Source organism: Hypanus sabinus, chromosome 17, assembly GCF_030144855.1.
Source record: "Hypanus sabinus isolate sHypSab1 chromosome 17, sHypSab1.hap1, whole genome shotgun sequence".
Taxonomy (NCBI): Eukaryota; Metazoa; Chordata; class Chondrichthyes; order Myliobatiformes; family Dasyatidae; genus Hypanus; species Hypanus sabinus.
Genome location: NC_082722.1, coordinates 15874774 through 15900614, shown reverse-complemented (window position 1 = coordinate 15900614; position 25841 = coordinate 15874774). Strand labels below are relative to the sequence as shown.

Sequence of the window (25841 nt, the reverse complement as noted above, 5' to 3'; positions counted from 1 at the left end):
CTATTGCTGCCAGCACCTAACAAAGTAGGGGCTCATCCGGGATCTGAACTCAGGACTTCGGGTTTTGTTTACTGTGGGCATCACTTTAAATGTCTGGGCAAGGCATGAGTATGACATCAGTATAACAAAATGCAGACAGATTGCTGGGACATTCTAAATTTTGAGTAGATACTAATATAGTGGTTTAACCCTGACTCAGTTAGTGGTCTATTGCTGCTGGCACATAACAAGGTAAATAAACAGCCATGATCTTGATGAACAGGAGATCAAATTCAAACCTGAAAATTTCCAGTAGATGAACCAAGGTCTTTGCTGGTACAAGTTGAACGCCCGGTATCCGAAATTACTGGGGCCAGAAGTGTTACAGATTTCAGATTTATGGATTTTGGAATATTTCCATCTATATGAGGTAGCTTGGGGATGGGACCAAAGTCTGTTCGCAAAATCCATTTACATTACTTATACCCTGAAGGACTTCAGACTATAGGTAGTGTTCTGAGACCTGTGTACCATCTGGGAACCTAGTACCTTGTGGAATTTTCCATTCATGGCATCATGTCAGCACTGAATTCAGGTTTGAGGTTTTTGGATTTTGCATGGTAGGTACTCAACCTGTATTACCAACTATGTGCTTAAATTTACATTCAGATGGATTGTGCTTTATACTCAACTATCTTACCATGGCTTAAACAGTTGATGATTGAAGATTTTTAAATGAAATAACCGCAAATTTACATTACTTACAAGTAATTATGAATGAGAACTCAGAGCACAAAGCTGAAGTTTCTTTACTTACATGGTTACAGTCGGAGGAAATTTCATCATCTGCCTGTAAAGAATAAAAGCAAATATTAGCAATGAAGAGCAAGTCTGAGTCAACTGCAAATATTTAATCTGCACATTTCACTCTCATTTTGGTCTATGCTGGATGTTGAGGGTAACTTTTACAGATTCTTAGAAAAGTTGCCTTTCTCAATTATAAAGACATAAATAATCAAGAAAGACTGTAGACAGAAGTTAGATACATGCAGAATTTCCCTAACAAGTGATATAGTATAAAAGAAGATTTTCCATTAGCTTAAAAGTGTATTACAACCTTTAAAACTCCATGGAAATAAGTGAAGTATTGAATGGTTTTCTTCTCCCCTCAAATGATAGTCAATTCAGAATTCAGTATCAGAATCAAGTTTAATATCACTGGCATATGTCCTAACATTTGTTGTTTTATGGCAGCAGTACAATACATAGTAATATAAAAACTATAAATTACAATGAGAAATAGATATAAAAATTAGCTTGTACAAAAGAGAACAAGAACAAACATGAGGTACTGTTTATGGGTTAATTATCCGTTCAGAAATTTGATAGTGGAGAAGAAGAAACATTGACTGTCTTCAAGCTCTTGTACTTCCCTCTTGATGGTAGAAATGATAAGAGGGCATGTCCTGGGTGATGGGGGTCCTTAATAATGAACGTTGTCTTTTTAAAGCATCGCCTTTTGAAGGTGTCTGGATGCCTATGACAGAGTTGGCTGAGTTTAAAGATCGAAGTACATTTATTACAAAAGTATACTATATATAACCTTAAGATTCATCCCCTTACAGGCAGCCACTAAACCAAGAAACCTGAGAACACCCATTAAAAAAACTGTCAAAATACCCAATGTGCAGGGAGAAACAAATCATGCACACAATAAAAGTAAGCAAGTAACATATGATACTGAAGTTCACAGCCATGAAGCCAGTCATCACTGTAGACAATCCAGGAATCCATTAGCTGCAGGCCACAGCCTCATTTCAGCGCAGAGACACGTAACCTTTGTGAGCAGTGATCTGAACACCAGGCCATCCCTCTCCTCTGACCCTGATACCATGGCCTTTTCAATCTGGCCCAGCACTTAAATCAGCCAAACCGTGGGGTCGTTCCTCACTCTTGGACCCAACCCCTATTGCTTCAATGTGTTTTCAGTCCCTGACCCTGCCGCCTCAATCTGACCTTTATTCAACCTTTCCAATTTTGCCCTGAGCTTAAATCGGTCAAACATTAGTTTGCTCCTCACTCTCAGGCCCAGGTACTGCTGCCTCGAATCTTGCCTTACCTCAGTTCTGCTGCCTCTAATCACCACCGTCCACTCCAACAGCCAACCATTGGCTCATTCCTTGCTCTTGGGCTTAGACACCGCCACCTCGATTCAGCCAGTACACACAACGCTCCAACTGCCCTGCACCTTCAAGACTTCAGTTCACATCACAAAAATATCAAGTCCTACAGGCAGTTCAAAGGCTCAACTCCAACCCCACTGACTGCAGAATTCAATTGCTGAAAATTAAGTTACTCAAATATGGTGAAATAGACATTTAATGGAAAAATATTAATATAAACCTGTAATCATTTAAAATCAGGTTTTTTTTACTTAATCCAAGGTATTCTTTCAAACTACATTCTAAAGGCTAATTAATAACACTAGCTCATGATAGATTTAACTCAATGATTTGGAAATTAGTGTGTGACTAGCGTTAATCACCTAGAAATGCCCATAAAGAGCTGATGAAATAAATACATCACAGCTATTGATAAACTCCATCCATATGGAACCAATTATACTGGAAATTTCAATTATTATGTGAAAAGATAATCTTGAAGTTGAAGTCCTTCTCAAAGCTGGCTGAACACTACTGTATTAAATACACAGTATATAAAAGATTCAAATATTTACTTTTGTTGAGTTCTTTTCAGCTTTACTTTTTATTTACATAAAAACATGATACCCAGTGCTAACTTCACACAGATCTTTATAAATAAGCATTAAAATAATTCTTTGTTCCCTTTAACAGCCGCTGGACACAATGTTGGGAGTACTCAGTACTGTGGACTTTCTCCAAAGAACCTCTGCAGAAATTGCACCAGGCCTCAGTAACTCTCTCAGCACAGAGAAATTTGCCACACTGCAGCATTCAGTAACAGGACACTCCCCATTCTAGATGACTAGCAAGTTTCTGGCAGATCAATGTGTTCTTCAAGTTGATATTGAAACACCAGTTGATGCTTGTGTTATACACACCATTAGGAACAGTTGATAAGAGTACTGCTGCAGACTGACCATTGACAAAGTTCACTGCACCCCTCTGCAACATTATTGGCAAAAGCTGATGGAGATCGATAAAGGTCATATCCTCAGCATGGCTGCCTAATGAGCAGTGGCTAGTACTACTGTTCTGGCCTCTGGCAGAGCAGTTCGTTTTGCATGAACATCACTTCCTATATGTAAGCTGTTTTTATATCATTTCCTGCGTGGATTAATTTGAACTTCAACTTGAAACAGTAAAAAGACATCCATCTGCATCCACTCTTTACTTGTCTTCAAACAGCAATATATTTTCACAAGATCTCCTCAAAAACCCTGAAGGAAACCACCTTCTTGGGTGATTTTTTGAGAAGGTTGTTTACCTCAGTGCATAGCTTGCTAGACCCACACTGAGGGCAGTAGAGCGAAAAGATAACTTGTCTGTGAAGACAATGCCAACGGACTGGATATGCATCTGAACATCATTCATGACAATGTCAGCTTTCAACCCAAGCAACGTTGATCCTTGAGACCTGGAAGTCAGGTCATAATGTGGTGCAATCTTATTGTTTTGGCGCTTGAATGAATCCAGAATTAACATAGCTGCAGCACAAGCACACATTAGAACTGAAACAGCAAGAATGAGAGCAGCTTATGCTAAGCATGAAGTTCAGATGCAAATGGAGTAAGCTTGCATAGACATGGAGAGACTGTGTGTAGAGGCTACATTAAGTGCACACAGCAATGAGCATGAAGTTGAGGCTGCCTCAGCAGAGGCAAAGGTGTATGAAGCAGCAGATGACTTAGACAGTGGTGAGTCTACAACAGGGGTGGGCAAACTTTTTGACTTGAGGGCCACAAAGGGTTCTAAAATTTGACAGGGGGGCCGGACCAGGAGCAGATGGACGGAGTGTTTTGGTAATACACCTCATAAGAGAAAATAAAATATCATGGGATATGTAGAAAACATGTGCTTTAATTTCAATTGAAAATGAACAAATGCATTACAACAAAATATCTGTCTTTGAAGTCCCATGGTATTTAGCTATTTATTGAAATGACTTTTAAAACACTGAAAATTAAATGAATAAAATACAGCTTTTTTAATAGTAACAGTTATTATTTTAAAGCACTGAAAATTCTGTTATCCTTCAAGATATTATCATCATCACTCTCCTCCTGTCTTTATTTCAAAAACGGTAGGAGATGCAGGTCTACTTGTCCTGCTCCTTCTTATTCAATTGTCCCCCGTGCCAAAACTCAAGAACGACCAGCCAGTATGCGGAGCGCGTTATTTGATCTGGAGCGCATTTTTTATTTTGAGAACGTACGTGCACCTGCGCACTACTCATGTCCATCACTTAACAGAAATGACATGTAACATGGAAGGCTTATTGAAAAAAATATTTTCAAATGCATTTTTTACATAACACAACAAAGAAACTTATTTTTAATTTCAGTGGGAACAGTGTTGTTGGTCTCCCTTTTTAGCCAGCGCATCAAAGTCTGTATTTAGTTTTGTTGTTGCGATTCTCAGGATGGATCTGAGGTGTTGGTCAGTTAACTTGGATCTGTGGCTGGCTTTGTTGATGTTCATGACGCTGAACGCCTGTTCACACAAGTAGGTCGAGCTGAACAAAGAGTAAAGCGCAAATGTGGAGTAATACGCTGCACCTCAACAAAGGTCAATGTGTAGCGGTGTGCTACATGCAGCGCTAAAATTACGACACGGAGTCGGTAACTGCAGTCGAAGAAAAAAAACTTTATTTGAAATCCCCAGCCTCACTTTTAAGTCTCCCTCAACCTGCCCCCCTGCGCAGAGGCTCCAAAGCTCTGTGCTCGCAAATCCCCGCAGGCTATCTCCCGTAGCCGGAATGCTGGCTAATTGTGAGCCGGTCCGGATGTGCCAGGAAATGGGTCACCACAAATGTATATAGAGTGCGTCATCTATTGGGAAAACGCCAGAATTGCAGGGGAAAAATGTTAACAAGGTTTATTTAAATAATTTCATCAAGTTCTGCGGGCCGGATTAAAAAGCTTAACGGGCCACATATGGCCCGCGGGCCGTAGTTTGCCCATGCCTGGTCTACAACCAGATTCAGTCATGCTTTGCTGTCACAATAGCCAATGCAGCTTACCAGAGAATATGTCCATTTTGGTTATGAAAAAGACAGTGTTCCAGCTCTACAAGGAGAAGCAGTCCACACCACACAACCAACATGCCTTACACAGAGTCCAGGTATTGACAGTCAAGGTCTTCAGCAAAGACCCACAACAGCCCCTTCTGCAATTTCATCACAGCAAAGACTTCAGTCAAGTGTTGTTACTGACACCAGCCCCATCTGCATGACATGGGTAGACTGAGCTCCCATCCACCCCAGGACAAACATTTGACAAACCAGTGTCCACAATGCCGTCATTCAGGAGCCAAAGGTGCATTAGATTTGGTTTAGCATCTAGTTTGTCAAGACCTAGCCACAACCACCAGTCTGTCAATTATGTCCTGGAATTCAAGCTTTCACAATGCCATTAAAGGACTAAGTTACCATAATAATAGAATAGAATTTGCTTCATCACAGCCACATGCAAATTTACATACTGTAGCTACACGTAGTGCTGAAATAACGACACGCAGTTGGTGAGTTGCAGTTGCAAAAGAGATTTATTCAAACTTCGCGGCCTCGCTTTAAAGTCTTCCTGTTCTCGCCCTCCTCGGGCGGGAATGCTGTAGGAGGCACATATTCACAGTCCCATCCTGCGCGCAGGCTTTTCCCCTTGCTGGTGAAGAAGGCCTGATGCCCTTTTACGGGCCGGCCTCAACGCCGACGTATGCCGCTTTGTGAGCCGGTTCGAGTGCGCTGGGAAGTGAGTTGCCACATAACCCACCCACCCCAGAACCGGCGATACACCACCCCCCCCCCCCCCCCCAATGTCCTCAGTCTGGGTCGATCTCTGTTTGGGAAGTCTGCCTCTGCGCCGTGGTGCCTGAATCTTGACCGGCTGCACCAAGTCCACATGGGCCAGTTTGAGTCAGTTCACTGTGAAAACCTCCTCTTTCCCCCCAATGTCCAGCAAGAATGTGGACCCGTTGTTTCTGATCACCGTAAACGACCCCTCATAGGGCCGTTGTAGCGGTGACCGGTGTCCACCCTGTCGTACAAAAACAAACTTACAGTTCTGCAGGTCTTTGGGTACGCAGGTGGGGTTTTGCCCATGCTGTGAAGTGGGTATGGGGGCCAGGTTACCGAGCCTCTCGCACAGTCTGTCCCGGACTGCTGCAGGTTCTTCCTCTTGCCCCCTTGGGGCTGGTATGAACTCTCCTGGGACGACCAGGGGTGCGCCGTACACCAACTTGGCCAACGAGGTGTGCAGATCCTCTTTGGGCGCCATGCAGATTCCGAGCAGGACCCAGGGAAGCTCGTCCACCCAGTTAGGCCCTTTGAGGTGGGCCATGAGAGCCGACTTCAGGTAACGGTGGAAACGCTCCACTAGTCCATTCGACTGTAAGCAGTTGTGTGATGCAGCTGTGTCCCCAAAAGGCTGGCCATAGCTGACCACAGGCTGGAGATGAACTGGGCGCCTCTGTCAGAGGTAATGTGGGCTGGTACCCTGAAGTGTGCTACCGAGGTTACAATCAGCGCTCGAGCGCAGGAATTGGCGGTGGTGTCGGTGAGTGAGACCGCCTCTGGCCATCTTGTGAACCGGTCTACAATAGTCAGGAGTTGCCACGCTCCTCGCAACACTGGCAGGGGGCCTACAATATCCACGTGAATGTGGTCAAAATGCCAGCGGGTGGGGTGGAACTGCTGCGGCAGGGCTTTGGTGTGCCGCTGCACCTTGGCTGTTTGGCAGTGCATGCACGTTTTGGCCCATTCACTGACCTGCTTGCGGAGTCCATGCCAAACGAACCTGTTGACTACCATCCGGACGGTTGTCCTGATGGAGGGGTGCACTAAGTTGTGAATGGCGTTGAAAACTCGCCACCGCCAGGCTGCCGGGACAATGGGGCAGGGTTGGCCGGTGGTTACGTCACAGAGTAGGGTCCCTTCACCTGGGCCTACGGGGAGGTCCTAGAGCTGCAAACCGGAGACTGCAGTTCTGTAACTAGGGATCACCTCGTCTGCCTGCTGCGCCTCCACCAGTGCTTCATAGTCTACCCCCGGGACAGGGTTTGGATGTTAGGTCTGGAGAGAGCGTCCGCTACGACATTGTCCTTTCCCGAGACATGCTGGACATCTGTTGTGTATTCAGAGATGTAGGACATGTCAGAGATGTTGCTGCTGGTGGGACGACCAAGGATCGGATGCTTTCGTGAACGCAAAGGTAAGCGGTTTGTGGTCCATGAACGTGGTGAAGGGCCTACCTTCTAAGAAGTACCTGAAATGCCAGATTGCCAGGTATAGTGCCAACAGTTCCCGGTTGAAAGCACTGTATTTGAGCTCAGGTGGTCGTAGGTGTTTGCTGAAGAACGCCAGGGGTTGCCAATGTCCCTCGATGAGTTGTTCCAGCACTCCACCGACTGCCTTGTTGGATGCGTCCTTTGTGAGGGCGGTAGGGACGTCCATTCTGGGGTGCACTAGCATCACAGCATTTGCCAAGGTTTCTTTGGTTTTAACGAAAGCGGTTATGGACTCCTCGTCCCACGTAATGTCCTTGCCCTTACCTGACATCAGGGCGAACAGGTGGCACATGATTTGGGCTGCTGAGGGGAGGAAGCAGTGGTAGAAATTCACCATACCCATGAATTCCTGCAGGCCTTTGATTGTGTTGGGTCAGGGGAAATAGCAGACCGTGTCTACCTTGGCAGGCAGAGGGGTTGCCCCGTCTTTAGTAATGCTGTGGCCCAGAAGTCGATGGTGTCGAACCCAAACTGGCATTTGGCCGTGTTGATTGTTAGGCCGTATTCACACAGTCGGGCGTAGAGTTGACGGAGGTGGGACAGATACTTCTGACGACTACTGCTGGCTATGACGATGTCGTCCAAATAGATGAAAGCGAAGTCGAGGTCATGTCCCACTGCGTCCACTAACCACTGGAACATCTGTGTAGCACTCTTTAGGCCGAACAGGGTGATGAGTGCCGCTTTGGGTACGTCGTCCAAATGCATCGGGATTTGATGGTATCCCTGGACAAGGTCTACCTTGGAGAAGATCCCTGCGCCGTGCAGGTTTGCTGCAAAGTCCTGAATGTGCAGCACAGAGTAGCGGTCCGGTGTTGTAGCCTCGTTCAGTCTGCGGTAGTCACCACATGGTCTCCAGCCCCCTGTTGCTTTGGGCACCATGTGCAGGGGGACGCCCATGGGCTGTCAGACCGCCATATGATCCCCAATTCCTCCATCCTCTTGAACTCCTCCTTCGTCAAATGGAGCTTGTCCGGGGGAAGCCTTCGAGCACGGGCGTGGAGGGGTGGTCCTTGTGTCGGGATGTGGTGCTGTACTCCATGTCTGGGCATGGCTGCCATGAACTGTAGTGCCAGAACCGATGGGAAATCCACCAGGACTCTGGTGTAGTCATTGTCAGACAGCGTGATGGAGTATAGGTGTGGGGCTGACAACTGGGCTTCACCCAGGGAGAACGTTTGAAAGGTCTCGGCGTGGACCAGTCTCTTCCTTGGCAGGTCGACCAGTAGGCTGTGGGCTCGCAAAAAATCCGCTCCCAAGAGCGGTTGGGCTACGGCGGCCAGTGTGAACTCCCACGTGAACCGGCTGGAGCCAAACTGTAGCCGCACCGTACAGGTGCCATAGGTCCTTATTGTGCTGCCGTTCATGCCCCTCAGGGTGGGACCCGGTTCTCTGTTGTGGGTATCGTAATTCGTCGGAGGTAGACGCTGATCTCTGCTCCAATGTCGACCAAAAGACGGCGTCCCGACTGCTTGTCCCAGACATACTGGAGGCTATCCCGATAGCCAGCTGCCGTAGCCATCAGCGGCGGCTGGCCCTGGCGTTTCCCAGGAACTTGCAGGGAGGGCTTCTGCGCCCTACCGCTGGTGGTAGAAGCACCATTGTTCGTTGGTCTCCTCACCCCTGCCTCTGGGGTTAGTGGGCTCTGCTGCCAGGTCTGGCCTGGTCTGCCGCTGGGAGCGTGGCCTGGTGATCGGTGCGACGGGCACCCCACTCTCCTTCTTGGCTTTCCACAGCAAGTCCGCCTGGGCCACCACCCTCCTGGGGTCGCTGAAATCCACGTCAGACAGCAGCAGGCGTATGTCCTCGGGCAGCTGCTCCAGGAATGCCTGCTCAAACATGAGGCAGGGCTTGTGTCCGATAGCCAGGGCCAGCATCTCGTCTCACCACATAGTAGTAACTTGTGGCATCCCAGGTTATCTGCCGAATGTGAAATTGGCCTTCTGCTTGCTGGAACCATAGGTGAGGTCGCAGCGTCCAGAAGCTTGGCAGTTTTAACGAAACTGCATGAACAGATGCGGCGTCGTTCATCTCCGGTCCAAATATCGGTTGGGCCGTCGGGGTCACTAATCGTAGTGATGTGCTACACGCAGTGCTGAAATAACGACACGCAGTCAGTGAGTTGCAGCTGCAAAAGAGATTTATTCAAACTTCGCGGCCTCACTTTAAAGCCTTCCTGTTCCTGCCCTCCCCGGGCGGGAATGCTGTATTCACAGTCCCGTCCCGCGCGCAGGCTTTTCCCCTTCCTGGTGAAGAAGGCCTGGCACCCTTTTTGGGGCCGGCCTCAATGCCGGCACGCGCCACTTTGTGAGCCAGTTCAAGTGCGCTGGGAAGTGGGTCGCCACAATACTGAATTTTTCAGAAGCTGAGTCTATCTGACAAGAGCATTTGTTGCCCATTCCTAATCACCCTTGAGAAAGTGGCAGTTCTGAAGGTAACACTGCACTGCTATTAGGAAGACAGTTCCAAGATTTGGTCCCATTAACAATGAAGGAATGGCAATGATTCCAAGTCACAAGGGGGATGTCCAGCTGGTGGCATTCCCATGAATTCAAACCTTTCTTGGTGATAAAGGCGTCACACTTGGGAACTGCTGTCACAGTTTAGGACACTAACTGGCACACTACAGGCAACTGTGCACTGATAGTGAAGGGAATTAATGTTTCAAGTGATAGTTGTGGTGCCAAGTATGTTGCTTTGTCCTGGCTGATTTCAGCCCCTGTTGATAGAGGTGCAAAAGGGTATCCAATTTATTCCTTGTAAATGGTGGGCAGGCTTTCATGCATCAGATTAGACACTTGCTGCATGATTGCCAGCTCTAATTTGCTCACTGTATTTGTGGCTGGTCTATTTGAGTGTCCCATCAATGATTAGGGGCAGTGTGATGGTAATGCTCCTGAAAGGCACTTAACCACTAGTTTATTAAACTTTTGTTGAAGATGGTCACTGCCTAACCCTTTTATAGCATAAATGTCAAATCTGGCCAGTTACTTCTATATTTGGTCAATGAATATTCAAATTAAATAACTTTCTAGTATCAATATTCCAGGGTCCCAGTATCTCAATTTTTTTAAATCTTCCTTCTGAATGCTTAATGATGAGCTGCACCACTGCCTGAAACCAGGTGCCTTCTCAGACACCAATCCACTCCAGGCATTCAAGGAAATTCTTCTCAACCAACATTGTACAAGATCTCCTTGCTTTCTGAGAGAACTGCAGGCAAATTAGTTACGATTCCATACAGACAATAGGTGAAGAAGACCATTTGGCCCCTCGAGTCTGCACCGCCATTCTGAGATCATGGCTGATCATTCACTATCAATACCCAGTCCCTGCCTTGTCCCCATATCCCTTGATTCCCCTATCCATCAGATATCTATCTAGCTCCTTCTTGAAAGCATCCAGAGAATTGGCCTCCACCGTCTTCCGAGGCAGTGCATTCCACACCTCCACAACTCTCTGGGAGAAGTTCTTCCTCAACTCTGTTTTAAATAACTGACCTCTTATTCTCAATCCATGCCCTTTGGTACTGGACTCTCCCAACATCTGGAACATATTTCCTGCCTCAATCCTATCAAATCCTTTAATTATCTTAAACGTTTCAATCAGATCCCCTCTTAATCTCCTTAATTCCAGTGTGTACAAGCCCAATCTCTCCAATCTCTCTGCGTAAGACAACCCTGCCATCCCAGGAATCAACCTAGTGAATCTATGCTGCACTTCCTCAATTGCCAGAATGTCCTTCCTTAAACCTGGAGACCAAAACTGTACACAATATTCCAGGAGTGGTCTCACCAGGGCCCTGTACAAATGCAACAGGACATCCTTGCTCTTGTTTCTACTCTATACAGCTAGTTAGGTACTTCTTTCTATGTCTCATACTATAAATATGTTCATGTCATTCCTTTATACATCTGAACTGTAACATCAAAATCCACGATCTTTTTAAAAAACAAAAAAAATTGACCAGAATTCCATGTCACCTTCTTTTAAAGTGCCCCAATGAGCCACAGAATTATTCTTTCAGAAAGTAAATGTGTAAGTGTACCTGACTTAAGAGTTGAATAACCATGACACAAGTTTGCTGATACCAGCACATGCTCACTCCACATTGCATTCATTTCAGTGACAGCTCTTCTGCTGCTCTTACAAGTGGTTTGACAGCATCAAACAAAATAATAGAGATACCAAGCCTCTAGGAGGTCATTATGGGTACAGGCACATGGCAAATTTCACACCCGCCATCAATAATCACACTATGGCTGTTTAAATGACCATTCAGATACAAAAGGACTCGCAGTCATCTTTTAGTGAGATCCAAAAAAATTCAAGATTTCTGACTGCAGAAAGAAAGATTGCTATCTTGGTCTGCGGAAAAAGGTCAAAATGTTTTCTTATTGCTTTTCCAACATCATATTTAACAGAGTCAAAACAGTGTTGGCTCATGGCCAAGTGGTTAAGGCATTCGTCTAGTGATCCGAAGGTCGCTAGTTCGAGCCTTGGCTGAGGCTGTGTGTGTCCCCTTGAACAAGGCACTTAATCAGATTGCTCTGCGATGACACTGGTGGGTATGGGTCATGCCTTTCCTAATGTCGTTCCCTTGGACAACATCGGTGGCGTGGAGAGGGGAGACTAGCAGCTTGGGCAACTGCCGGTCTTCCATAAAAAAAACCTTGCCCAGGCTTGTGCCCTGGAAACTTTCCAAGGTGCAAATCCATGGTCTATCGAGACTAACGGAGGCCTACACATTTAATGGAGTCGTCGAACTTCTTCCTAAGCAATGAAATAGACAGCAAGTTACTGAATGTGGGGATCAGAGATTCCTTTTGAGTGACTTTCAGCCTGATGTTGAGAAGTTGCTAACACTGCATCTTATTGTAAGGTGAAAAAGCAATGAAATAGTGAATACTAATGAATGCTTTAAAATTGCTGAAAATTTTTTTACTGTAATTAATGATTTTATTTGTAGCCTTAAATAGATTTGAAATTTTTTACAACTATTTGTCACTGCTTTGAATTTGCACTTCTATGGAGAATTGTGGTAAACTATTGCCACAAACAAAGAAGTGCCAGGCTGATTTGGAAAAGTTAGGTATGGGCCGGAACATAGCTGCGAGGTCCTGGTTCAAGGGACGACATGATGTTTGGATGATTTAAACACCAGGTTGGATGGATTGAAAAGGCAGGGCATTGGGACCAGAGGGGAAGGTTGGGCTGTTTTAGCTCACTGCTCTGCAACGTTTATACACACTACGCTGCACTGAGCAGAAACCTGCTTGGGGCTTTTGGATTTGGGTTTCAATCTACAGTAACTCACTCAAAAAAATCATTCTGAGAAGATGCTGTAGAATACAGTATCAGAAATTAGATTAATTCCTTCTTTTCTAAATATCCAACTTCTAGTAAAGGTCTGGATAGTTATAATGAGCAGAAATCTATTCTTAATAGCTCTGGAAGTTTGACTACACGTTCAACGGCTATTTTTCAATGCGACAAAGAAACCAGACGTTAACATCCCAATAAGCAATAGCCATTAATCTCCAATTAACATTATTGACACTAATCCGGATATCAGCAGTTAAAGTGAAAGATCTGAATAACCACACAATATTGATAGCTAAAGAATGCAAGTGCAATCTTATGACAAAAACATCTGGTTCTACAGATAATGATCTGTGACATTAACAGTTTGAAACCACTACATTCTGAACAGTTGCCGATAGAAAATGCTTTTTTTAAAAATCCTACTGTAAGATCCTATCAGTGTCAATCCTTACAAAAGAAACAAGAACTAAGATGTCAAAGCAATGGAACCCAAACCAAACTATTGAAGTTTTACATCCAGTATCTATTTTTTGCAGATCCTTGCTAAGGAAACTGTCCTGAGTAGGAAATAGAAAACTGGCTGAGTTTTCTGCTCCTGGTGAAAATACAACTACAGAGACAAAGGCATGATTGACTTACCTACAACTTTGCTCATTACACTGTGATTAAATGTTTCAATTTCCATAGCATAGCTCAAGTAACTGGAGTCTCAAAAATAGTTTTGAAACTAAAGCCTGATTTATAATTTTGCGTCAAATCTATGCCGTAGGTACCGTGTACCCTACGCTGTATGGTGACGTGCACCTCCCCGAAAAAGTAAGCGCAGCAACTGCGATTGGTCCGCTTGATAGCATCACATTTCCTCCGACGCATATCTGGTAGCTTCCTCTCCACCATGTCTGGTACATTGATGCAAAATAAATGGTTGAAGATGATGAACCAAACCATCAAGTCAACCTGCCGACATCCAAAAACATTTGAAATGCATTTCCTCATCCAAGTCTCTCACGAAGAAACTCAACACAGTGGCATAGAAACCCCACCGCCAACTAGTATTTTGGCGGTGAATTGCAGAGCAATGCAGACACACCAACATACGCAGAAGTATAAATTAGCCATAATTCCTGTGCAGTGACATTGAGACCATTCATGTGGTGTCTAAATGCTGCCATTGATTGGGCAGTGACCCCACCCTAATCAGCATGCTGAATCTCTTAACAACATGGAGTTGCAAATGACTAATGACTACAGACACCGTAACCAAGAGCAACATACATTGCGATTTTTGGGTTGAGACCCTTCACAATCCAGACCTCAATCCAAAACGACAGCTGTCCATTTGCCTCTAGAGATGCTGCCTAACCCACTGAATTCCTCCTGCATTTTGTGTGTTGCTGAATCTACCAAGTTCAGACTTCAGTTGCTTGATATGAAATTCCCAGTTTCTTTCATGTTTTCATTTATCATAGATCTGAGATGTAGAATTAAAAACAGAAAGATAACAATTATTTGCTTTCTACAATAAGAATTCAATTGTCTCTTTTCTGCTTCAGCTGATCTTACCCACAGAAAAAGCTAAATTACAGAGAAGCAACAGCCAAAGGTTTGATAATAATAACCATTTCTCAAGTAATCCAAATTGCACGGTGTTAAAATATGACCAAGGAATACTTCATAGGCTATCATCTTGACTGAAACCCAGATAGTGGATGATCTATTTGCATTTTGAACCCAGTACTCAGCTTTAAATCAGACAGGGCTGGTATACAAATACAACCCTATTAATTTGAAAGAGGTCACCTGGAGAGGAGAAAGGTAAATGCCCATCCATAAAGATTAATACTAATAAATGATTTATATTCTACATTATCTTAATCTTTTTAAATATTCCCTAGTGATTAAATAGCTTTTGATTTTGGAGCTTGTTGATTAGAACAGAGAGCATGATTGCATTGAACCCTGAGGTATAGTCAATAAATAGCAGCCTGGCAGAAGTACTACTATTGTACAGGTGTTCCAAATCCAAGTAGTCATCACAGATGTGAATGCATCTGGGCAGTCACTGAGGCAGCTCACCATGCTCTTTTTGGGCACTTGTATGACTGTCGCCCATTTGAAGCAGGTGGAAATCTTTAAGCTATCATGGGATGTCCACTGTCCAATTAGCCAATTATTTAATTATTAATCAGCAATCAATTATTTAGCATATATCCCAGGAGCCTATTGCATAGCCTTGAGTGCAAATGTTTTCAGATACATTTGAGATCACAGCCTCATGAAAATAGAAAACAGCCATTTATATCTAATTAATTTTCAAACCTAACTTATTTTTGCGGGCAGCTAATGAGAATAGAAAATGAACAATACAATTCGCATTTTACCATTCAGCATCAGCATTTTAGACAGGAGTTTAGATTTAAAAATACCATCATCAGCATTGCACAACAAAATCTGAGCTGCTTTTACTACTCAAACACACTTCCTACGCAAGACCGCCACAGAAATGAACCAGTCTTTAATGCATTGTTGAGCAGTAGACAGCTCATCCATACACTAATATCATACCATCTGTATCCTGCTGTAACTTTAACTACTAACTAAACACACATGACAATAGACAAGAGGTGCAAGAGTAGACCATTCAGCCCTTTGAGCCAGCACTGCCATTCAATGTGTTCATGGCTGATCATCCACAATCAGTACCCCATTCCTGCCTTCTCCCCATATCCCTTGACTCCACTATCTTTAAGACCTCTATATAACTCTTTCTTGAAAGCATCCAGAGAATTGGCCTCCACTGCCTTCTGAGGCAGAGCATTCCATAGATCCACAACTCTCTGGGTGAAAAAGTTTTTTCCTGAACTCCTTTCTAAATGGCCTATCCTTTATTCTTAAACTATGGCCTCTGGTTCTGGACTCCCCCAACATCGGGAACATGTTTCCTGCCTCTAGCGTGTCCAATCTCTTAATAACCTTATATGTTTCAATCAGATCCCCTCTCATCCTTCTAAATTCCAGTGTATACAAGCCCAGTCAACATATGACAGTCCCGCCATCCCGGGCATTAACCTCGTGAACCTACACTGCCCTCCCTCAATAGCAAGAATGTCCTTCCTCAAATTTGAAGACCAAAACTGAACACAATACTCCCGGTATGGTCTCACCAGGGCCCTGTACAACTGCGGAAGGACCTCTTTGCTCCTATACTGAACTGCCCTTGTGCTGAAGGCCAACATGCCATTAGCTTTCTTCACTGCCTGCTGTACCTGCATGCTTACTTTCAGTGACTGATGAACAAGGACACCTAGATCTCGTTGTACTTCCCCTTTTCCTAACTTGACACCATTCAGATAGTAACCTGCCTTCCTGTTCTTGCCACCAAAGTGGATAACCTCACATTTATCCACAATAAACTGTATCTACCATTTGCTGATGATACTAAGCTGGGTGGCAGAGTGACATGTGATGAGGATGTTAGGAGAATTCAGGGTGACTTGGATAGGCTGGGTGAGTGGGCAAATACTTGGCAGATGATGTTTAATGTGAATAAGTGTGAGGTTATCCACTTTGGGAGTAAGAACAGAAAGGCAGATTATTATCTGAACGGTGTAGAGTTAGGTAAGGGAGAGATACAAAGAGATCTCGGAGTCCTTGTTCATCAGTCACTGAAGGTGAATGAGCAAGTGCAGCATGCGGTGAAGAAGGCTAATGCAATGTTGGCCTTTATTACAAAGGGAATTGAGTAAAAAAGAGAGCAAGGAAATCCTCCTGCATTTGTACAGAGCCCTGGTGAGACCACACCTGGAGTATTGTGTAAAGTTTTGGTCTCCAGGGTTAAGGAAGGACATCCTGGCTGTAGAGGAAGTGCAGTGTAGATTCACGAAGTTAATTCCTGGGATGTCTGGACTGTCTTACGCAGAGAGGTTAGAGAGACTGGGCTTATACACGCTGGAATTAAGGAGATTGAGAGGGGATCTGATTGAAACATATAAGATTATTAAGGGATTGGACAAGATAGAGGCAGGAAATATGTTCCAGATGCTGGGAGAGTCCAGTACCAGAGGGAATGGTTTGAGAATAAGGGGTAGGTCATTTAGGACAGAGTTAAGGAAAAACTTCTTCTCCCAGAGAGTTGTGGGGGTCTGGAATGCAGTGCCTCGAAAGGTAGTGGAGGCCAATTCTCTGGATGCTTTCAAGAAGGAGCTAGATAGGTATCTTATGGATAGGGGAATCAAGGGATATGGGGACAAGGCAGGAACCAGGTATTGATAGTAGTTGATCAGCCATGATCTCAAAATGGCAGTGCAGGCTCGCAGGGCTGAATGGTCTACTTCTGCACCTATTGTCTATTGTCACCCAACCTCTCCAAGGCACCCCGCATCCTAACATCCTCTTCATATTTCACACTGCCACCCAGCTTTGTGTCATCTGCAAATTTGCTAATGTTACTTTTAATCCCTTCATCTAAATCATTAATGTTTATTGTAAATAGCTGCGGACCCAGCACCAAACCTTGCGGTACCCCACTAGTCACTGCCTGCCATTCTGAAAAGGACCCGTTAATCCCTACTCTTTGTTTCCCGTCTGCCAACCAATTTTCTATCCATGTTAGTACCTTACCCCCAATATCATGTGCTCTAATTTTGCCCACTAATCTCCTATGTGGGACCTTATCAAAGGCTTTCTGAAAGTTCAGGTACACTACATTCACTGGCTTTCCTTTGTCCATTTTCATAGTTACATCCTCAAAATATGACATACTGGATTTAGTGAGGACTTCTGGATATTTTGAACTATCACACTTACTTACCACTTTTTCATCAAAATACAACCTTGAATCAGCAGATAACATTACTATCCTCAAATAAAGAGATTTTGACAAGGAAGGTTTCAAGTTCATTTGGCAAATGGAATTTCTGAAACTTAGCTAAACTCATTTGACTCTAACCACCTAAGCCACCTATTAAAGCATAACATTATGGTCCATCCTTTATTCTCATTTGTTCAAGCTTATCTCATCATTTACATTGAAACTGTGGAGAAAAGCAGTATTGCATATTTCCTCAGTGGTTCATTTGTACTACTGAATTAATTCACCTTAACATCCCACAAACCAATATCAATTGAACTGAGAGAAACAGTTAGTATTGGCGATTAAGAATTTTGCTTCCCAATCAGCAGGTTAGACATCATTACATTTCTGCTTGACATTTGGAAAGGCAGCACCGAGTCTAACACCCACAACATCAGACTGCTTCCTTTTCAATGTTCACACATTAATGAGCAAATAGAAGAAAAAGCTTCTACATTTTCGATCAAGTTAAAATGGTTTGCTGACAATTCATGCAAGGACATGTCATTAAAATAGTGCATTTTTCCCATCAAGACTGTATTGCAAAGTTTCAGTGTAAAAGTCTAAAGCTCTGCGGGTTCCAATTTATCATTTCCTAACTAGATTTCAAAATCTATAATTACTAATGTCCTAATATAGGGAAATGTTAAGCCTTCAGATGTGAACTGATTTCCTATTTGAGGAAGAGTGCAACTGATGTGGTTGCTTGTGTCCTACTAAATGTCTGTTTTTCAGACCAGCACTATTTTTAATACATACTAATGATCTGCACTTGGATAAATAAGACAAGCCTTTAAGTATTAGATGACACAAAATTCAAATATAGTAGACAGCAAAAAAAAGCAAACTGGGACAGGCAGATTGATGAAATAGACTACGTACATCAAGTAATTGAAATTACCCAATATGGGAGAAAGATTGAGGCAAAGCAACACAAATTAATGGGGGGGGGGGGAATTCAATGGGGAGGCTGGGGCAGTGATTTCAGGGCATGCCTATACAAATTTTTTAAAAGAAGATTGTGGTTAAGTATGTTCTTAAGCCATATCCTTGGCTTTATAAATATAGATATTACAAAAGCAGAGAAATTATACTGAACTTTTATAAAACGTGTGCAGTCATTTCACTTAATTTTAAACACCTCTTCCTTCATATTTTTAAGGCCGAGACAACTTTCCTAGCATGCAAATTCCAAAAATAAAATATTCAATAATATTATAATGTGTAGGATGTTAAACCTTTATAAATAAGTGATTAGCACAACTTTATTGGTTTTGAATTGTGCCCTAATGTCAATGAAAAAATGTTGAGAAAATTCTAGGTCAAGATGGTGTGAGATTTGGAGGAGTGTTAATATTGACATATGTCCATTGTCTTTGCCCTTTTGGAAGGTCAGCTGTTTAGCAGGTGGTGGTTCAAGGTACATTTCCGTTTTCAATGCTGGCATGATTCTACACAAGCTAAATTCAGGATTAAGTTTGCAAAGCCATACTAAGTAGAAGGTCTATTTTAGGTCCCACCTTACATCCTGACCATCACAGAAATCATTCTTCAGTCTATCTTTTTTTAATTCCACGTCATAGGAGAGAGAAAGCGTAGTTGTTATCAACATAGACCACATGCCCTTCCCCCCCCCCCCCCCCAAGGGCACATGCCAATTTTGTAGTATCCACAATTCAGAATAAGAACAATAGACAATAGGTGCAGAAGTAGACTATTCGGCCCCTCGAGTCTGCACCGCCATTCTGAGATCATGGCTGATCATTCACTATCAATACCCAGTCCCTGCCTTGTCCCCATATCTCTTGATTCCCAATAGACAATAGACAACTGGGGCCATGGGAGTTTCTGAATGGGTCATTATAAGTTTACTGTTTTAATTAAATTTTACTAAAATATATTAGCAAAAAGAATATATATAATTTAACTGGAACCCTGAATGAAATGAATGAGAAGATATGATAGATGATGCAAATGAGTACCAAAGCAGTCGTGCGCGTGCAGGGGGGAAGGGAGGGAGGGAGGGAGTGCAGCATGTCAGTCATTATCTCTGCTCCTGCTTGACCACACACACATCACCATTCACACCTTGTAAAGTAGCCTGCTCAGCCCACTCCACATCCACCCCCAAATTACAAGCAAGATTAGTCAGAGCAGTCTCCACCAAAGCCAATCAGCAAGTATGCAGCAGGAGGTTGGTTTTGTTTCCCTTCTACTGACCCATGAGTACTGCATTATAACACTTCTAAAACATGACATGAAGGCCGCAGTTACTGCAATGGGTCATCTGCCAAAAATAGCTAAACAGCAGAGAGGAGAAAATTCATGAAGTCTGCAACTGCATCACTTTCCACCACTACAACTTCCATTAAATCCCTAATACTTGTGTGACAAAATCCTAAGGTTTATTCATGCCTTTAAAAAGAGAGAGGGAGTGTGCTGCTGATTCAGAGAGGCACCAAGCAACTCATGAGTCATTATGGTGATAGAAGGGTAGGGCTATATAATGAACAGCTATTGTTCAGCATGTTTGGACATATATATATATACACACACACACACACACACACACAATATATATATATATATATATACATACACACACACACACACACACACACACACACAAGGTCAACTGGCTTTCTGGTAGACACACAAAACAGAAGAAAAAGACACTGGATGACCTTTGAGTACCCACAAAAGGGTGGGTTTTGAGGATCGATCAGAAGAATCAACCAGTGGCACTTGCAGTGTGGAAAAGTGGTAACCAGTGGAAAGCTATTGGTGTGTTTAACCCTTGCCTGGGTTGACAACTTTACCACGTGAAGACAGTGCCCTTAGTGTGGTCACAGTTGGTGACCTCGAGAGGTTTTCGGAAGACAACGGGAACATCGGCTTACTTGGATAACAAATCACTTCTCTCTCTCTCTCTCTCCCCTCAATTCTACTCAACTCAATATCACGAACTGAACTGACTTTGTTTATACACCATCATAAGACAATCACTTCACCTAAGCTTGAAGAAGGTTGGGTTTTATATTTACACACTTATATATGCATAAACTCTGCTAATCTATTTGATTTATCTAGTTTTATATTACTATATTACGTAGTTACTAATAAAATAGTGTTTGTTAACAGCAGAACCAGACTCCAGGTGTGGTCCATTTCTGCTGGTTCTTTTAACCCATTATGGGGTATATAATACTTGTCATATTATGAAAGTTCAATTCTCTTTTCTTGATGAGTACACACTCTTTATTGCCACATTTAATTTCCATATATAATAGCATATCTTTAAAACATTACATAAAAATTAGATTTTTTTAAAATGCTATCTGAAAAGCTATATCTATTTTTACATGGATATTTAACCCTGATGCTTTTTCATGTGAGATTGTACTTATTATTAACCTTCAATGCTTACTCATTTTCTCAAGCCTACTCACAATTGTATTTTACCATTTGCAAACACTCACACATATGCATACACAGACATGCATACACATTTCTAGACATGTATACACACACATACACACCCATATACATACACGCACACATATACAACACATACAAATGCATATACATTTTAAAATTATCCTTTTTAAATAAGATTACCTATATCTACTGCAGCAAAAAAATGTCAGCAAAATTTTATTAAGTATCTTGCCCATGGTTTTATTCCATCGCCACAGAGCAAAAGGATGCTAATACATCTAATTTGTATGACTACACTTTCAAATGGAAGAATGCAGCTATTGGCAGAAATATAGTATCAATAAGCTTTGATACAAATCGCCAGTGAAAGCAAGGAGAAAGAACTACAATGATTGAGACTATATCTTAAACAAAGAAAGGATGTTGCAAGTGTTGAAGTAGAATGTCCATCACTGCAAGAGTTTCTCAGGCCCATCCACCTTCTGCAACTTTTCATCAATCAACAAGGACATGCTTACTGCTGACTGCAAAACATGCAATTTGTTGGAAAATGAAACAGTTCACACTTACATGCAGCAAAAACTAGACAACAGACATTGACTGATTAACTGACAAGTAACTGTAGCACCACAGAGTGCCAGTTAGTAATTTTCTCCAATAAGAATCTATCCCACCACTATGGTACTCAAAGACAATACCCACCATCAATACTTTGTGGGTGTCAGTAATAGTTCCAGCCAGAGCACGTACAAGCTCTGATTTACTCTTTAACCACCGTGGTTGTGCTGGTCCATTTGAAATTCTGGGCAGATGTTTTCAACCATTCAGGGTAAGTTGATGAAATACACTTCACTTGCCTGGATGAGTGTAGCTTGAAGCTTGAAACTACCTAGGTCAAAATACTGGAACTCCATCCAACACTAACTTTTCATTTCTCTTCTCTCTGAAAATTCCAAATGCATCTTCCAAAATGGTAAATGGGCATATGGTAATACTAACACCTCCAGAGCCTCCACCAGATCACACACGATTTTGACTTAGAAATCTCTTAGTTATTTTGTTATTACTACCCAATCCTAGCACACTACCCAACAAGCACCACAACACTTAAGCAAACAATTACATAATGGTTTAAGGCAGCTGTGTCACATTCTCAAAGGAAATTAAGAATGGATAATGAATGCTGGCCACACCAGTGACCATTATATCCCAAAAATAATGAATAGATTCCACGGAGTCCCCACTGCAGATCACGACTGATCTTCTACCTCAAACACCATTTGCTGCCCTATCCCTAAAATCCCTCTAACACATGCAATTAATCTGTTTTGAAAGCAAGCAATGACTGAGCCTCTACAAAAATCTCAAATTAAAGAGATCCCAAGGTTCACTACCTTGAGTGAAGAAATATCTCTTCATTCCTAACCTATCTACTCATTTTGATATGGTGTCTCCATCATTCTCAACTCCTTAGACAGGGCAAAGATCCTCACTTTATCCATCAAACCCTTTAAAAAGTAGGTACATTTTAATCAAGCACTTTTTATTTCTTTTACACTCTACAAAAGAGGACTCAATTACTTGACTCCTCTGTAAATATGCCTCTGTACCACTTATCAACTTGGTAAATCTTAGTTACAGTCTCTATTGTATACAATACTCCAGATGTAATTTGAGGTCCCATATACACATTTATTTGTGTATAAATACACACTGTTTTTGTATTACCTTTAATTCTATTCTATATTTACTGTAATTTTTTTTTCATTTCTATATTACAGACAGCCCCCGCTTTTCGAATGTTCACTTTACGACAACTCGCTGTTACGAAAGACATTAGTACCTGTTTTCACTAACCAAAGAGGATTTTCTCTTTTACGAAAATGACTCCGGCTTTATACTTCTGTTTACCCCAAGAAAGACTATAATGACCGTGAAGCCTTGTGCGAGCAGTTGCTTGCGCATGTGTGTACGTGCGTATATGCATACGCGCACGCGCATGTGCGTACGTATGTGTGTACGTGCCTATTTTTTTCCTCCAAATCGATTTTAGCTCGCTGCCTTCCCGAGTTTGATAAGTGAAACTACACCGTACCTACAATATTTCTACTTTATATAAGGGTGTAAATTTATCATATCATTCCTGCTTTTACTATATGTTAGTGTTATTTTAGGTTTTATGTGTTATTTCCTTTGATTTGGTAGGGGTTTTTTTTGGTCTGGGAACGCTCAAAAATTTTTCCCATATAAATTAATGGTAATTGCTTCTTCACTTTACATTTCGGATTACAAACTGTTTCAAAGGAACACTCTACCTTCGGATTGCAGGAGAAACCTGTATCATGCATTGCATTGAAATGCTGCTGCTAAGTTAACAAATTTCACAACACATGCCAGTAATAATAAACCTGATTCTGATTCAATGACTTCCTAAGCCCTAATTGGAGAGCCTCATGCTTAACTACAAGACATTCATCAATTCAGAGATTCAAAGATCTATTGGCATAGCTTTGATGAGAATAGCACAGGGTGGGTTCTCTTTCTATCCTTAATGTTCCTCCCACCTGCTGCCCATAAGATAACATGGCAGTCAAGGTCACTACTCATCACCAGCAATGACACTATTAGGTAGTGGACCAAATGCTTTCATTGAAGTTTTGTTTGGGAGGAGTGCTTGGAGGGAAGACAGGAGAACACCTGCAGCTGGACGTGGCACAAAGCAAATACTGGAGAACACCATCTTCTTTGAGAAATAAAAAAATTGATGAAATTTCTTTCCACTGACAAGCACAACACTTGGAAAAATTCATGTATTAATTTGCAAATGTGTTAACTTGCTAACAGAGCTACAATAACTTTCAAATTTGTAAGTATAAAATCCAAACACATGCACACTAATTCTGCACTAACAAACCCATTCTCAAGTGGTTTGATACTGACAATTTCAACTAGCAATGACAGAAGAAAAAAATCCAACACCTGAAGTTATTTTTTATGAAGTTTGAAGTCTGCAAGAAAATTTTCCTCAGGATTTGGCTACAACACAAATTTGTTAATGCAGTAACAAATTAAAATAACAATATTTTTATTAACAATCTTGTAAATCAAAGGAAATACACTGCAAACAACTCAAATTTTGACAGATTTCTACTTATCTGTACTTAGGACAGATGGCGCTGCTGGCGGGACGACCAGGGGTTGGACACCTTCATGAACGTAAAGGTAAGCAGCTTGTGGTCCGTGAATGCAGTGAAGGGCCTACCTTCCAAGAAGTACCTGAAATGCCGGATTGCCAGGTATAGCGCCAACGGTTCCCGGTCGAAAGCACTGTATTTGAGCTCGGGCGGTCGCAGGTGTTTGCTGAAAAACGCCAGGGGCTGCCAGCGACCCGTGATGAGTTGCTCCAGTACCCCACCGACTGCCGTGTTAGATGCGTCCACTGTGAGGGCGGTAGGGACGTCCATTCTGGGGTGCACTAGCATCACGGCGTTTGCCAAGGCTCCTTTCGTTTTAATGAAAGCGGCAGCGGACTCCTCGTCCCAGGTAACATCCTTGCCCGAACCCGACATCAGGGCGAACAGGGGGCGCATGATTCGGGCAGCTGAAGGGAGGAAGCAGTGGTAGAAATTTACCATACCCACAAATTCCTGAAGGCCTTTGATTGTGGTGGGTCGGGGAAAATGGCGGACTGTGTCTACCTTAGCAGGCAGAGGGGTTGCCCCGTCTTTTGTAATCCTGTGGCCCAGGAAGTCGATGGTGTCGAGCCCGAACTGGCATTTGGCCGGGTTGATTGTTAGACTGTATTCACTCATTCGGGCGTAGAGTTGACGGAGGTGGGACAGATGCTCCTGACGACTGCTGCTTGCCTTGAGGATGTCATCCAAATAGATGAAAGCGAAGTCCAGGTCGCGTCCCACCACGTCCATTAACCGCTGGAACGTCTGTGCGGCATTCTTCAGGCCTAACGGCATGCGGAGGAACTCGAAAAGGCCAAACAGGGTGATGAGTGCCGTTTTAGGGATGTCATCCGGATGCATCGGGATTTGATGGTATCCCCAGACAAGGTCTACCTTAGAAAAGATCCGTGTGCCATGCAGGTTTGCTGCAAAATCCTGACTGTGCGGCACAGGGTAGCGGTCCGGTGTTGTAGCCTCGTTCAACCTGCGGTAGTCGCCGCATGGTCTCCAGCCCCCTGTCGCTTTGGCACCATGTGCAGGGGGGAGGCCCATGGGCTGTCGGACCTCCGTACAATCCCCAATTCCTCCATCCTCTTGAACTCCTCCTTCGCCAGTCGGAGCTTGTCCGGGGGAAGCCTTCAAGCATGGGCGTGGAGGGGTGGTCCCTGGGTCGGGATGTGGTGCTGTACGCCGTGTCGGGGCATGGCTGCCGTGAACTGCGGTGCCAGAACCGATGGGAAATCTGCCAGGACCCTGGTGAAGTCGTTGTTGGACAGCGTGATGGAGTCGAGGTGAGGGGCTGGCAACTGGGCTGCACCCAGGGAGAACGTCTGAAAGGTCTCGGCGTGGACCAGTCTCTGCCTGGGCAGGTCAACCAATAGGCTGTGAGCCCGCAAAAAATCCGCACCCGGAAGAGGCTGGGCTACGGCAGCCAGTGTGAAGTCCCACGTGAACCGGCTGGAGCTGAACTGTAGCTGCACCGTACGGGTGCCATAGGTCCTTACTGTGCTGCCGTTCACAGCCCTCGGGGGGGACCCGGTGCCCTCTTGCAGGTGTCGTAACTCGTCAGAGGTAAGACGCTGATCT

The 25841-nt window shown here is 43.4% G+C and overlaps 1 protein-coding gene across 2 annotated transcripts in view; it reads right to left on the bottom strand.

Moving 5' to 3' along the window:
* Positions 1–25841, bottom strand: part of glg1a (golgi glycoprotein 1a) — a 180395-nt gene that overhangs the window by 136139 nt on the left and 18415 nt on the right. For both annotated transcript variants that reach the window (XM_059992598.1, XM_059992599.1), the window contains exon 2: positions 797–829. In XM_059992598.1, coding sequence (XP_059848581.1) covers positions 797–829 — 33 coding nt within the window. The remainder of the gene's footprint in view (positions 1–796; positions 830–25841) is intronic.